The following is a 14,289-nucleotide window of genomic DNA, read 5'->3' as shown; positions in this document are numbered from 1 at the left end:
AGAAGCTCAAGTTTAAAGGGGGGGTACTGTTACGGGACACCCCCGTAACACCTTATATACGTCTACCTGTTTTTACTAACTTAGCAATTAGAGACTAACCGCGAAATAGTAATCTAATGGCAATCTAATAGCAATCTAACGGTAATCTATGGCATTCTGCTATATTCTGCCAAGTTCCACCAAATTCTGCTAAGTTCTGCTAGGACTATAACCTAAACCCTATTCTGCCTATGTACGTGTTAACTAAGCAACTAAGTCAACGATATATGCCCTTTCTTCCCGTTTTCCTACCTTCTTTCCTTACGCAACGTCTTGACTTTATTACGCAGTTTATATATATAGCTTAATAATACCTACTTCGCTATATATTATCACCGCTTGTGCTTACTCCGTGACAAAGGGCTAGGTTCCTTACTTTTAGGATTATCTGCTATTAAAACTAATTATAGGGGTTATCCTTTAACTAAGGAAGATCTTATAAGCGGCGTATTAGGCTATTAGGTTTTATGCCTTATACTCCTAGCCTATATATAATTTTAAAGTTAAAACTAGAGAGGAACTTATTCTAACGTACTTAACGTCTGTTTAGCTACTTCGTAGTTATAAAGTACTTAAGGTTATAATAATCTGTAAGGACTTTAGTTGGCTAGTTAAGTTTTGCTAAGGAGAGTTCTAGTTAGAATTCTTTAAACGCTTATATAATTATAAGGAGTTCTTTATTATAGATCTTATAGTTATACTCTTATAGTATAAGCTTAGACAAGTAGAATACGACTAGGTAGAGGAAACCATCGTTACCTATTTAGGAGAGGACGCTTACGTTAACGTGGTCTAAGGAGTTGGTTTTAAGATAGAGTTATTGTCCTAGTATAAAGTGAGCTAGGATAGGTGCTTTAGTAAAGGCATTTTTAAGGTCTTAGAACGCCTTCTTGTAGTTAGGCGTCTAGGTAAAGCATAGGTACATTTTTCTTCCTTTTATAGAAAGGCCTTTTATTCGCATTATTACTATAAGTGGTGCTACTACGCCTAAGAAGTTGTATATAAATTTCTAATAGAAGTTAGCGAAACTAAGGAAGGCTTATACGTCCTTAATGCAGTTAGGGGCTTACTATTTAGTAATTATATGTACTTTTTTAGGGTCTATACGGACACCCTTAGTAGTAATAATTAGTTTAAGGTATTTTACTTTTATAACTAAGAATTCGTACTTCTTTAAATTAATATAGAGTCCTGCTTCCCTAAGGCGCTATAGGACCTTTTAAACGTGCTTAGTATACTTAAAAGGGTTATTGCTGTAAATAAGTATATTATCTAGGTACGCCGAGTAGAAGTCATTAAGGTAGTTCTATAAGGCGTTATTAATATAGCTTTAAAAGGTGCCTGGGCCGTTATATACGCTAAAGGGTATAACGGTATATTTAAATTAGCTAAAGCGCGATATAAATGTGGTTTTCTATTTATTACCTTCCTATATTTAGAGATAGTTAAAGGCGGCAATAATATTAAGCTTAGTATAGATTTTAGCTTAATTAAGCCGCTTAAGAGTCTTATATATAAGCGGTACTAGGTATTAGTTCTTAATTATAATAGCGTTAAGTCCTCTATAGTTAACGCAGAATTAAATACCTCCTTCTAGCTTAGTAAGAAAAATAGGGGCAGCTATTAGTAATATACTGGGACGAATAAACCCTTTATTAAGGTGCTCGTTAATATACTTTTTTATAACTAGAAGTTCGTCTTTTAATATTAGGTAAGGTCTTTTATAAGGTAGTATTTTTCCTTATTTAATGTTAATGGCATAATTATTAGGTTAATGTAGGGGGAGTATATCTACGCCCTTTTATAAGCATATGTCGATAAAGTTATAATACCTCTTAGGGAGGAGCTTACGGAGTTCCTCATTAATAAGTCCCTTTTTAAGCTTTATAAACTTCTTAAAGTCTAAGGTTAAGAGTTTATTAAGTTCTATAGGCGTGTTGTCCTCTAGAAGGTCTACTAGATCTATCCTATTACTATAAAGGACGTAATCCTATTCTTTATTAAGTTTATATAGCTGTAAGCGGGAGGCTGCTATAATAACCTAGCTTTTCCTTCGTGCTATATAATAGAAGGCTGCAGCACTAACGTGGTAATAGTTAGTCGTGGGTGGTGCGTCGGGAAAATATTCGCAGGCTAGGTTTCAAGTCGACTTTGTTAAGCGCGTTTCGCGTAATTGATATACAGTTAACCAACTTAACATATTTAAAAGTTAAATAACACGCAGTTAACCAACTTAATATATTTAAAAGTTAAATAACACGTAATTAACCTGTAATTAACCTGCAATTAACCAACTTAATATATTTAAAAGTTAAATAATACGCAGTTAACTAACTTATATATTCCTTAATATATAATTAAGGTAATATAATATATTATTTTTAAGTTATATACTTAAGAGGCTCTACACAAAGCTCTATATTGGGTCCCCGCACGTACCTCTGCTAAGTTACCCCCTTTGCAGCCACCTTATTTTTTACCCTTCCTTACATCCTCCCTACCTTAGGAGGTACTGGAACGGCAGCCAGTAGAGGACCGTCGCTAGAACCAGACAACCGTCGCCAGAACTAGACGACCGTCGCCAGAACTAAATAACCGTCGCCAGAACTAGACGACCGTTGCTAGGACTAAATAAACGTCACTAAAACCAGACGACGACCGTTCGAATAACCAGCCAGCAAATACTACGAACGATTTAATTAATTAATCAATTGAATTAAACCAGAGCTTTAATATCGGCCCGTTACCAAATCAAATTAAGACTTCCTAGGGAGGCACCCTAGACGACTACCGTTTAAATATATAGCCAGCGAACGGCTATAGAGAACGATTCAAATTAATAAAAGCCTTTAATTAGGCCGACTCCTCCCCCGAATTAAACTAGACACTGACGCAGGCAGGCAGGCAGGTAGGCAGGTAGGTAGGTAGGTAGATAAATAAGTAGGTAGGCAGATAAGTAGGTAGGCAGGCAGGTAGGCAGGTAGGAGAGGACCGTTGCNAGAACTAGACGACCGTCGCCAGAACTAGACGACCGTCGCCAGAACTAGATGACCGTCGCCAGAACCACGACCGTCGCCAGAACTAGACGACCGTCGCCAGAACCAGACGACCGTCGCNAGAACTAGACGACCGTCGCCAGAACCACGACCGTCGCCAGAACTAGACGAACGTCGCTAGAACCAGATGACCGTCGCCAGAACCAGATGACCGTCGCTAGAACCAGACGACCGTCGCCAGAACTAGCAGACGACCGTTACCAGAACCAGACGACGACCGTTCGAACAACCAGCCAGCGAACACCACGAACGATTTAATCGATTAATTGAATTAATCCAGAGCCTATTACCGAATCGAATCGAATCAAGGCCTCCTAGGGAGGTACCCTAGATGACCACTGTTCGAATGTACAGCCAGCGAACGGCCATGGAGAACGATTCGAATTAATTAGAGCCTTTGATCGGGCCAACCTCTCCCCCAAATTAAATTAGACACTATAGGCAGATGCAGACAGGTAGGCGATGTAGATAGGTAGATAATGCAGACAGGTAGATGATATAGATAGGTAGGTAATATAGATAGGTAGGTGATGCAAATAGGTAGGTAATGCAGACAGGTAGGTGATATAAATAGGTAGACGATGTAGACCGGTAGACGATGTAGATAGGTAGGCGATGTAGACAGGTAGACGATATAGATAGGTAGACAATGCAGATAGGTAGGCGATATAGATAGGTAGGTAATGCAGACAGGTAGGTAATATAGATAGGTAGATAATGCAGATAGGTAGATAATGTAGATAGGTAAGCAATGCAGATAAGTAGGTAATACAGACAGGTAGGTGATATAGATAGGTAGGTAATGTAGATAGGTAGATAATGTAGATAGGTAGCAGATATAGATATAATAGATTATATAAAGAAGTGTATATAATTTATCTTAATAGCTTTATAAACGGCTTTAAAGTAACCTTTATTATCTAAAATTATAAGTTATATAGGTTGCGTAGGTTACGTAGGCTATACGTAGGCTGCGCGTAGGCTGCGTGTTAAATGAACTTAATATAGGCTGGTTTGTTAAGTTGGTTAATGCCCTTAATGGCCCGCCAACGACGCCAACTTTTAGTAGCTGAGGTCATTTACAAGGGACAATATTTTGCCGATATGTAATTAGAAGTTCTTTGGGTTAATATCCTAGGGAGTAGGTAGAGGCGGCTAGGCTATACCCTAGGTAGGTCTTTCTACAGTAGTTAGAGTTAAAGGTTTCTTTTCTTTTCTTTTAGTTAATAATAGGGTTATACTACTTAAGCTAGTTTATTCTAAGGATAATAGGGTAATTGGTAAGTGGTGTAATATAGGCCTAAAGCTCTTCTTAGTGTCTATTTATATCTAGGTAGAGTTATGCTATATAAGTAATCTTTTATATAGTATAACTACCGTTAGCGAGTTATAGGGCACGGGCTTTAGTAAGGGGTAAGGTTAGTAAGTTATATTTACGCATAAATTAGGTATCTATAAATTTATTAATAGCTCTATAGTTAATTATAAAACGGTCTTTATATTATTTTTTAGTAGTTGTTCCTATTATAGGTAAAACTATCTATTTCCGTCCGTCTATTCTTACTAAGTTATCTATTAAGTAGGCCGATATATAAATCCCTTTATTATTAAGGTATTCTAGCTCGCGACTTAGGGCTAGGACTAAGTATTTCCCGCTACTTTTACTACTACTACTTTTTTATTTTATACGGTAATGGTACATAGCAAGGTATTCGGTGTTTAAGGTATAAAGTTAAGTATTAGGCGGCGATTACCAAACCTAGCTATTAGGTAGTTTAGGTTTTCGCAATAATGGCCTTCTTAATGGCATCTATAGTAGCGCCCTAGCTTTTAAAGTAGCTTACGCTCTCCGTCTAGGAGTTTACGTAGAAAGGTTGGTATAGAGAGGTTAATATTAGCTTTGGTAATGGTATTAGTAGTAGGTATTAGTAACCTAGTATATATAGGTATAGTTAGCCCGGAGGGCTTTTATATAGGAGCCTTTAAGTAAGGGTTAGCAGTAGAGATCTAATTTAGCCGTTGTTTAATCTTCTATAGGGCTGCTACTATGCTATAAACGTTATTATAATTATAACTAGCGGCAGCGTAATTAAGACGATAGGTAACCTTTTTAAGGAGGTCTTCCTAGTCTTTAGCGTCGTCTTAGGAAAAGACTTTAGTATATTTCTAGAACTTAATATAGAACTCGTTAAATGACTTAGTGAGACTTATCTTTAGGGCGTATAGTTTAGCTTAACTAGTGGCCACTAGGTTGTAGTCGCGATATATTAGGTTAAGGTTATTAAGGACTTTATAGTAGGACTACCACTTCTAGGGGCTATTAGTCTCCTATTAGGCGAAGAGTCTGTTAAATAGGGTACCCTTTATACGCCCGATAATGTAACTAATCTTAATATCCTCCCTAGGAAAAAGGTAGGCGCTTTAGGTTAGTTTCTTACGGATTTATATCTTCTAGTAGCTGTATTCCTTATAGTCTCCCTAGAAGACTAGAAGATCAGGGTATTATATATTAGACCCCGCAATTATAGCTTAAGTTTAGTTGCTATTATAGGGGTCGTCTCTATTAGGTAAAGCTGCTTAACGCTAACTTTTAGCTAAGTATTAGGTGGGTAAAGTTGCCAGAGGCGTAGAGATTTAGGTAGTGTAGTGCGTAGTAGGGAGGTACTTAGCATTGTTACGGATGTGCTTATTAAGCTAAGACTATAGGTATTTAATTATACCCTCCTTCTTAGTAACTTAGGCAATGAGTATAATCTTAGCTTTCTTTAATTATTAAACGTCGCGCTTAAATATACGGAGGTTATCTTTAATCTCTTAGCGTGTATTATTAGTAAGTGCCTTACTAGCTTATAAGTCTTGGATGATATTATAATCTTAGGTAGTACGCAGTTTAGCTTATATAAGCTTTAGGTAGTAGTTCTATAGAAGGCGGTAGTATTTATCGGGTTTTTGTGCTACTATTTATGCAAATATCTTAGCGTCTTATATTTTAATTTTAATAGGTAGCTGCCTTTCTAGTTACTTTTCCGTGGCTATATAATTAATAAAGGATAAGACGTCGCCGGTGTTTATCTCGTTAAGGTTGTTATTATAGCCACCTATACTAATAGGGGTGTACCTATCCTGCTAGGCTAGTTAACTCTTATCGTATTTAAGGTGATATTAGGTGCTTAGGGGTACTTGTAGTTATAACTCTTTTAAGCCACTAGGCTTACCCTTAGGGGTTAAGGCTAGGGTTAATAAATTAAATTTTCCTAGGATTAATTGGCGTTGTAGGTTAAGTTAGGGTATTAAGTTGCTCTTTAGGCTTAATATAGTAGCTAGTAAGGAATATCGTTTTACTATTATAGTGCGAAGGTTACTTATAGACACGCTACTTCTAGCAGCGCCTGTAGTATTATAGAGACGTAGAATTGGTCGTAGGCTAGGTATTAGTAGTAAAAAAGGCGTAACGTAATATTATAAGGCGTGGAATAGTGGCTGCTAAACGTATGTATTTAAGGAGTCTATAAGACGTTACGCAATCAATTATAAGGATTAAGGGCGTAGGAAGGTAATATACTACGCGTAGCTGACGTAAGCTATACGCGAAGCGTATACGAGGGCACGGGGTTCCGCTAGGGAGTCTCCTATAGGGGCTTCTATGGCAGCGTTCCGTGACACTTAATTTCTCTACTATTTTCCTACTGTTTTCTTATTACCTAATAGTTATTAATAACCTAGTATTTTACTAGGAAGCTATAAACCCCTAGTTTAGGGATTTATAAACTACTAGAATATAAATACTAGTATATATTAAGCTGCCTAGAAAGAATTTATATATATAGAACTATAGCGCTATAGCCTAGAGGCTATATACGTAATATTATACGTAGTATAATATAATAGATATAAAAAAATCTAAAGTGTTAAAAAAAATCTAAAGTTTATATTATATATACACTCTAACTATTGGTTATATAAGGTAATATTACGTAGCTATAGTTCGTAGATAGTATAATAATTGTTGTTTTTTTATCTTAAGGGAGGGCGAGGAGCTTAAGGCTCCTTGCCACGCTAGTGCCGCGGCGACATATAATGGCAACTTGCCGCATATAACGGCAACTTGCTATACGTGACGGTAATATACCTTATATAGTAACCACTTGCCTTTATTCCCAACACTAGCAACTCTTCTTTTATAGTTGCTATCTATATATATATACCGCTTAACTAGCGGGATAAATATTAGTCCTCCTTACTTACTATTACCATTATAATATAAGTCTCGCTGTCTTAAAATTTGCCTCTTAGCATATAGTGCTTTCTTACTTATAAGTTATAGGTAGGTATCTTGTTAGTAAGGCCGCTAAGGCGCTAGCAGTAAGCGAGCTAATAGCGATTTTCCATCCTAGGGATAGAAAATCCTAATTAGCTAGTTTAAGTTAGGGTCTGCAGAATATTATACTCCCCCCTTTAAAAAAAGTCTTGGCAAGAGAATCTAACTATTTAGATAACTTTAACCGCTAGTTAAAGTTTCTGGATATCTTAAGACCTTACGTAACTAAGAAATTTCTAGGGACTCTATTACGGACGCTCTAAGTACAATATTACGACTACTTAGAGAAGAGTTAGAAGAAGCTAGTTAGTTAATATAAGCACGGACTAGGATGGAACCCGTAGAGCTATATAACGAGGAATGGTAACCGAGGTTACATAATAAGCTCTATAAGCTCTACGAGGTCTATAAGGGACGTCTTACGTACCTTATGTAGCTCACGTACTTTACGTACAAGAAGGATTTTATAGGAGTATAGTTGTGTATTTAAGGACCCGCAGTCCCTACCTAGATAGTTCCTTCCTTATAGTAATTTTCAGAATATAATTAGAGTTAATCTGTTGGGCAACTACTCTACTAGTTGTTATTACGTTATTAACTTTATTTAATACCTACATACCTAGCCCATTAACGAGTTTACCGTAGTTCCTACTATAAGGCTCTATTACACAATCACTACCACGGTTACGGTTTCAATAAGTTAAATAACATACCACCAAAAGCAGCCACCACAACGCCATTGACGGCGGCAACTACTTTAAGGTTAGGGAGCGACACCAGTATAGTAAACACTGACTCGCAATAACCTATAACGGTAAGACAATTATAAGAGGTAGTTGACTAGTTAATAGAAAATAATATAGCACTTAAAAATAGACTTAATGGGATCGGAGCAGCAAAGGTTAAGTTACCTTTAATTAAACAATTCTTAGGAAAGAGATTAAAGCTTAAAGGATTTCTAACGTAAATATATTTTAAAGTTATACAAGAAGGGGCTAAGTTAGCTATAATAATAGATTAGATAGCCTACGCGGGACTATTCCTAATGGGTTAAGCACTTAAATAGTTTAAACCCTATTTAACGAAAATATAGACTAACGGAATAACTACTACCAATTAAGAGGTACGATTTGTGTTTTTTAGCTAGGTAGGATTCGCGGAATAATTAATATAGATATTTAGGGACCCGGAAGCAACAACTATAATAGAGAGAAAGCTTTAGGACCTAACACAGCGAACTTTAGCAATTAAGTATACGATATAGTTTTAAACACTTGCTATATAGGTCGAATAGAATAATAAGGCGCTTATAGTACAGTATAAATAGGGACTTAAGGCTAAAGTCTAGGACGTAATTTTTTTTTTAATTCATTGTATTATACTACGTATAATACTACGCATGCAGCCTCTAGGCTATGGCGCTATAGTCCTATATATATAAATCCCTTAGGGCAGCTTAATATGTACTAGTAACTAAGTGGACACTCTGGCCCGTTTTAGATACTAGGGGAGTTTTATCCTGGTATTTTGCTCTTTAATATTTAGTTTACACCAAGGAAATAAAGAAATCCTGGCTTTTTTATCTATTTCTACCGTATTCTACCGTTTCTAGAGTAGAAAAAGCGCTCTAAAAGATAGATTTAATAACATTTTTGCATATAAAAACAAAGGGCTTTATATAGTTTGCCAGCTTGGAGACAACTACCAGTTATTCTTATACGACTTTTTTTGGTAATATAACCTATTTCTTCTCCTTGCTTAAGAATAGGTAGGGAATTAGTAATTAATAGCTACTCTCCCCAAAAGTAGGCTATTAATCCTAGATTTACGTTCTAGAAAACGGGTATTTTATAAGGGTAAACCTTGCTATATAAACCCACCCTAGAAGGAAAAATTTTCATAAGGTTATCTTATATAGGTTATAAACACCAATTCGCCTATACACCTTATATTTTACNTNCTAAAGTAANANGGGCCGGCCCCCTTNCCCCCCTGCTGTAGCTACCCTATCTGCGCATCTGCGGTACGCCTATAGTGCGGTGTTGTATGGTATATTGTAGCGGTAGTAGTGGTGGTTGTAGTAGAGGTTGTCCGTAGCGCGATGGCCGTAGACAGGTTACGGAGGTTGTCTGCAGCGCGACGGCTGTAGATAGGTTGTGGTAGAGGTTATCTGTAGCTCGATGGCCGTAAACAGGTTGTGGTAGAGGTCGTCTGTAGCTCGATGGCCGTAGACAGGTTGCGGTAGAGGTCGTCCGCATTTACAGCGCGATGGCCGTAGACAGGTTGCGGTGGAGGTCGTCTGCAGCTCGATGGCTGTAGACAGGTGATGGTGGAGGTCGTCTGCAGCTCGATGGCTGTAGATAGGTGCAGGTAGTTATATAGTAGAGTTCGACATGCCTGCTTATTTAGGCCTCTACCTCAGTTTTTGAGTAGCTTTCCCTTACTAGGCCTAAGGGCCCGGGGCTTTTCACAAGCAGTTAGCTGCGCCACCACCAATAGCACGGGGAATTTCACCAGTTCTCTCGAGTATCTTATAATAGGCTATTAGCCTAAGTACTAGTCTGCCCCCCAGCAGTCTATATAAGAGTTCCCTCTTAGAGTTGGTACGCTTTCGCACGGCTTGGGAGCCTTCCATAGCCTCTAGTTTTACGCCTCTCTTTATCGTTTCCGCCGGCACGGGCATAAGCTGCCATTTGCAGGGGTCGTAACTCCCATCTTACGCGCCTACTGGCGTAGTCCTATAAGGGCGTCGTGGCTACATCCTGTAGTGTGGAAGCCTTAGGTACCTTCTGCGGTCGAGGCCTAGCTAAAAGCCTCTCCCGCCTGAGTAACTCCTATTTGCTCCTTAAGCATACCTCACTAGCGTACTGCCCTAGCGAGCAGTTCTGTCTATTGGTACACCGATACGCGCATTCGTTCTCTCGAGCCACGTAGTAGTCTCTCTAGCTAGGACGTGATCCTACCTGCCTACTAGGTGTACTAGGGGTCAGAGCCTAGCTAAGGGGTAAGGTCCCTAGAGCTAGCAGTAGCTACTACGCACTACGCCCTATAGGAGGTTTTAATTCCCGTTTCGCGTTGCCTGTAAGAGTCTCCTCATAATAGGCCGACCGTATCTTGTAGAAGGGGTCGTAGATACTCAGTCCCGCGCTAGGCGACCTGCTCTGCCCTCTCCTACTAACTAAGCTTATGTCCCCCCCTTTTATAAGCTGGCCTGTGTCTTTATCTATTAAGACCTCGTCCGACTGGCCTGTGTTTCCCCTATAGCCTCCCCTATATATATATGCATATATGTGTGCGTATGCGTATGCGTTAGGTTGCGTGCACCACGCCTATTAAGACCCTTTTGTGAGTCACCTGGTCGACCTGGTCGAACGCCATGGGGCCGTCAAAGCTGGCCTGTGTTTCCGCTGCCTAGAGCTTTGCCCGTGTTTCCACCTCGTTNAGCCGTCTGGTCGCCGTCGCGTNGCTGTCGCGTCGCTGTCGCGTCTGTCGTCCAGGTCGCGCGCACCACGCCTATTAAGACCCTCTTCTGAGTCACCTGGGTACCAGATAGGCCCTCGTAGAGGGGCCTTAACGAGTTCTCTAGGCAGGGCCTTAATAAGTTCTTTGTGGTGGCCTTGGGGCCTTAACAAGTTTCGTATGAGGTATCTGCGACGCGTTAACCTTAACAAGTTCTTATAAAAAAGGGTTTCCCTACGCCCTTGTCTTGCGATCTCAGAGCTGGTGCAAGCCTAAGGGTGTCCTATTGTACGACTAGGACGCGTCTACGTTGACTAGCTGATGATAAGGCTAGTTTCGGGCCTGGCTACGAGCCAGGTAGTCGTATATCGGGTGGTTTTCGTATCCTAGTATCCCTTGATAGGCCTCCCTAGGTGGTAGAGCAGGAGCCTTAAACGGAGGCAGTAAGGCTCCTGGTGTTGTTGAGGGCGATGCGTACGCGTCGCGAGCTTAACACTACAGAACCGCGACGACAGCGCGCTGCATGCGCTGCAGCGGCTCTCTACTATCGCCTCTGCACTTAGCTATCGTAAGGAATTGATTCCTGATGATGTTTCCACCTGTGGCGGCGTGGACGCGTGCAGTAGGGCTTCGCGGGCTGACGTAATTATTCTAATAGAAGATGCGGACACCCTAAGGGAATTAATAGATTAAGCGATTAAGATCAATAATAGGATCTTCTAAAGGGAACAGACTAAGAGAGGCTAGGATAGAGTTCTATAGTTATATAAGATATAGAGCACGCAACAACTAAAGCTAAATTAGAAACTATGGTATAGCGCAGAGCTAATGGACCTAAGTGGTACTAGAGAAACCTATAAGAGATAGGGAAAGCGACTATAGAAACCCAGAAGTTAAAGATTAAGTAATTATAGGACTAAGGAGTATAGGCCAAACTAAGGATCTTAGCAGTAGAAGACATTTAAGCGGACTCTATAGTAAAAGCAATAGTTCAAAGATAGAGCTTATATAAATTGCGGAAAACAGAGTTATTTCGCCAGAGATTATAGAAGTGGTTAGAGTTATTATACAGTAAAGGAAACTAGACTAGTAGTATATAACACACACGTATAAAGGGACGATAGTATGCTATAAGGAACTAAAGAGCTAGACAAAGAATAAGATCGACTCTACGAGCTAGATTAAGATGTCACAGCAATATACGGACAACGATTAGCAACAATAACAATAGAGTCGAAGTACTTATTAATTAATAGCGATAAGGATAGTAAAGGAACTAACTAGGGGTATCTAAACCTTAATAACGCAATAGAAGTAAAGACTGAGACCGCTATAGAGCAAGGTTTAGTAACGGGTATTATAATACTATTAGATACGGTATCCATTGCTTTATAAAATAAAAGGAGCAATATCTAAAGACGATTAAGTAAGTAGACAACTGCTAGTGCTAGCTTACCACTTAATAAAGGCAAAAGGCTAAAGGCTTAAGATTCTTAAGAAGAGATAAAAGACGACTAAGATTCTTAAGACAAGATAAGGCATGCTTAAGGACCTACAATAGACGCAAACCGATAGAGTAGGGTAGTAGCTTAGTTTAAGAATATATAAATAAGCTTGGGCAAGTATTTCCTAATAGCATAAGATTCTTAAGATAAGATAAGTAAGATTTAAGACTCTTAAGATAAGATAAAAACACTAGTAAAGCCTAGTTAGACTAAGGCTAAAGCTAAGCTTAAGTTAAAGCAAGCTTAGGGATAAAGAATTTAAGGGATTAAGAATTTGGAGTATAAATTAGGACACCTATTGTGAGGCAGTATTGCTAGGGTGTACGGTAGGGAGCAGGTAAGCCGAGCATGAGTTACATAGGGAGTCGATGGAAGAGGACGATATGGTAATGAGGTAGGCAATAGCCTGAGTACAGAGACGAACTGATGGGGGAGGAAGGAGGCTGTAAGCCCGAGGAGCTTATAAGGGGTGGCCAAGGCCTAGCCGAGGCTAGCCTTAGTAGCCCCTAAGAGCTCCCGGGATGTAGCCGAGTAAGGGACAAAAGTACCCTTACATTGCCCCCCCCTTGGTTAGGCTGCCCCCAGCCTGTATCCTAATAGATTGATTCTATGTACAGAAAGGTAAGCAGTGTAGAAGCCTTGCTGTATAGGGGAGTAAAGAAATGGGGGAAAAGGACCAGCCAAGCAGCCTTGATAAAAACCTTAACCTATGGCCAAAACCCAGTGGAAAAAGGGCCTATTTTAGGTAGGAAAAGAGCGTCTGCTGGTGGGTAAGACTTGATCGTATACGATCAGTCTTGGAGACAATCGCCTGCGATTAAGTCTTGACAGCTCTATGGCTGACAGCCAGATAGTCTCCACTTGGAGCCGGCTTGATCGCAAGAATTATCCTTACATCCCCCCCCCTTCTTGCGGTCAACCCCCTCCATTACCTTGCGGTAGCGGGAGATTATAGAGGGCTCGTCCCGGAAGGGTTTGGAGAGATGTCAATAGGGTCTTGTGAGCTTTTGAAGTAAGCTGGAGCTCTTGGAGCAACCAAAGCTTTGCTAAGAGATCGCGTAGGATCTTTGAGCTGCTGCCATATCTTTTGGGCAAGCTGTAGCTCTTGATGTAAGCTGGAGCTCTTGGAGCAACCAAAGCTTTGCAGGGATGATCGCGTAGGATCTTTGAGCTGCTGCCATTCTCTTGGGCAAGCTGTAGCTCTTGATGCAGGCTGGAGCTTCTTGGAGCGACCAAAGCCTTGCAGAGAGATCGCGTACGATCTTTGAGCCGTAGCTCTTGAAGCTGTAGCTATAGCTTAAGGATGGCATTTAACCGCAATAGGATCTTATAAGCTGAGCTTGTAACTTCAGAAGAGACAATCGCGTACGATTAAGTCTCGGCAGCCCTTAGGCTGACAACCGGAGAGTCTCCGGGTCGGGCCGTAGCCCTAAGACGAGCCGTAGCTCTTGATGCAAGCTGGAGCTCTTGGAGCGACCAAAGCCTTGCAGAAAGATGATCGCGTACGATCTTTGAGCTGCTGCCATTCTCTTGGGCAAGCTATAGCTCTTGAAGCAAGCAGTAGCTTGTGAGATCACATAGGATCTCTGGGCCGAAGCTCTTGAGGTAAGCCGTAGCTTAATGAGACAACCGCCTACGGTTTAGTCTCGGCAGCCCTTTGGCTGATAACCGGAGAGTCTTTGGGTCGATCACGTAGGATCGATGAGCCGTAGCTCGATTGCATTTGATCTGGAAGCGCATGGTAGTAGCTGTAGCTTTGAAAACTAGCCGTCAGTTCTTCGGATGGCTATTGAATAGCAATCGGATAGCCTCTAGGGTAGCTGCATCTCTTTAAGGACGTTCAACCTTCTAATCTCTGTTGGTGGGACCTCTGTAGCGAGTGAACCGCGGTTGGCCTATAGAGTGTTTGCAA

General features: G+C 40.3%; 2 protein-coding genes across 2 annotated transcripts; both read right to left on the bottom strand.

Moving 5' to 3' along the window:
• Positions 1-1,108: 1,108 nt before the first annotated feature.
• K441DRAFT_564119 (uncharacterized protein) lies at positions 1,109-1,342 on the bottom strand (the record flags this gene model as incomplete). Its single annotated transcript, XM_067643635.1, is given in 2 exon segments — positions 1,109-1,246; positions 1,265-1,342. Coding segments are annotated over 2 exon segments (216 nt in total), but the record flags the coding sequence as incomplete, so codon positions are not given.
• An 11,761-nt stretch (positions 1,343-13,103) lies between these two features.
• Positions 13,104-13,943, bottom strand: K441DRAFT_661202 (uncharacterized protein). The gene is made up of 2 exons (XM_067648842.1): positions 13,859-13,943; positions 13,104-13,515 (listed from the first exon to the last, which is right to left on the bottom strand). The coding sequence occupies exons 1-2, from the start codon at positions 13,901-13,903 to the stop codon at positions 13,327-13,329; spliced, it is 234 nt and encodes a 77-aa protein (XP_067503295.1). The 5' UTR covers positions 13,904-13,943; the 3' UTR covers positions 13,104-13,326.
• Positions 13,944-14,289: the final 346 nt, after the last annotated feature.

The sequence above is a fragment of the Cenococcum geophilum genome (genome assembly GCF_001692895.1).
Source record: "Cenococcum geophilum 1.58 unplaced genomic scaffold K441scaffold_25, whole genome shotgun sequence".
In the NCBI taxonomy this organism is placed as follows: Eukaryota; Fungi; Ascomycota; class Dothideomycetes; order Gloniales; family Gloniaceae; genus Cenococcum; species Cenococcum geophilum.
The sequence above is the reverse complement of the archived record's forward strand: the minus strand, read 5'-3'. Positions and strand labels throughout refer to the sequence as shown.

What these genes read in the sequence shown, in the direction of transcription:
- K441DRAFT_661202 (XM_067648842.1), bottom strand. Translation starts at nt 13,903, where the DNA reads ATGGCAGCAGCTCAAAGATCGTACGCGATCATCTTTCTGCAAGGC. An exon ending in CGATCATCTTTCTGCAAGGC is followed by an intron (nt 13,516 to 13,858) that starts TTTGGTCGCTCC and finishes TCCCTGCAAAGC; the next exon opens with TTTGGTTGCTCCAAGAGCTC.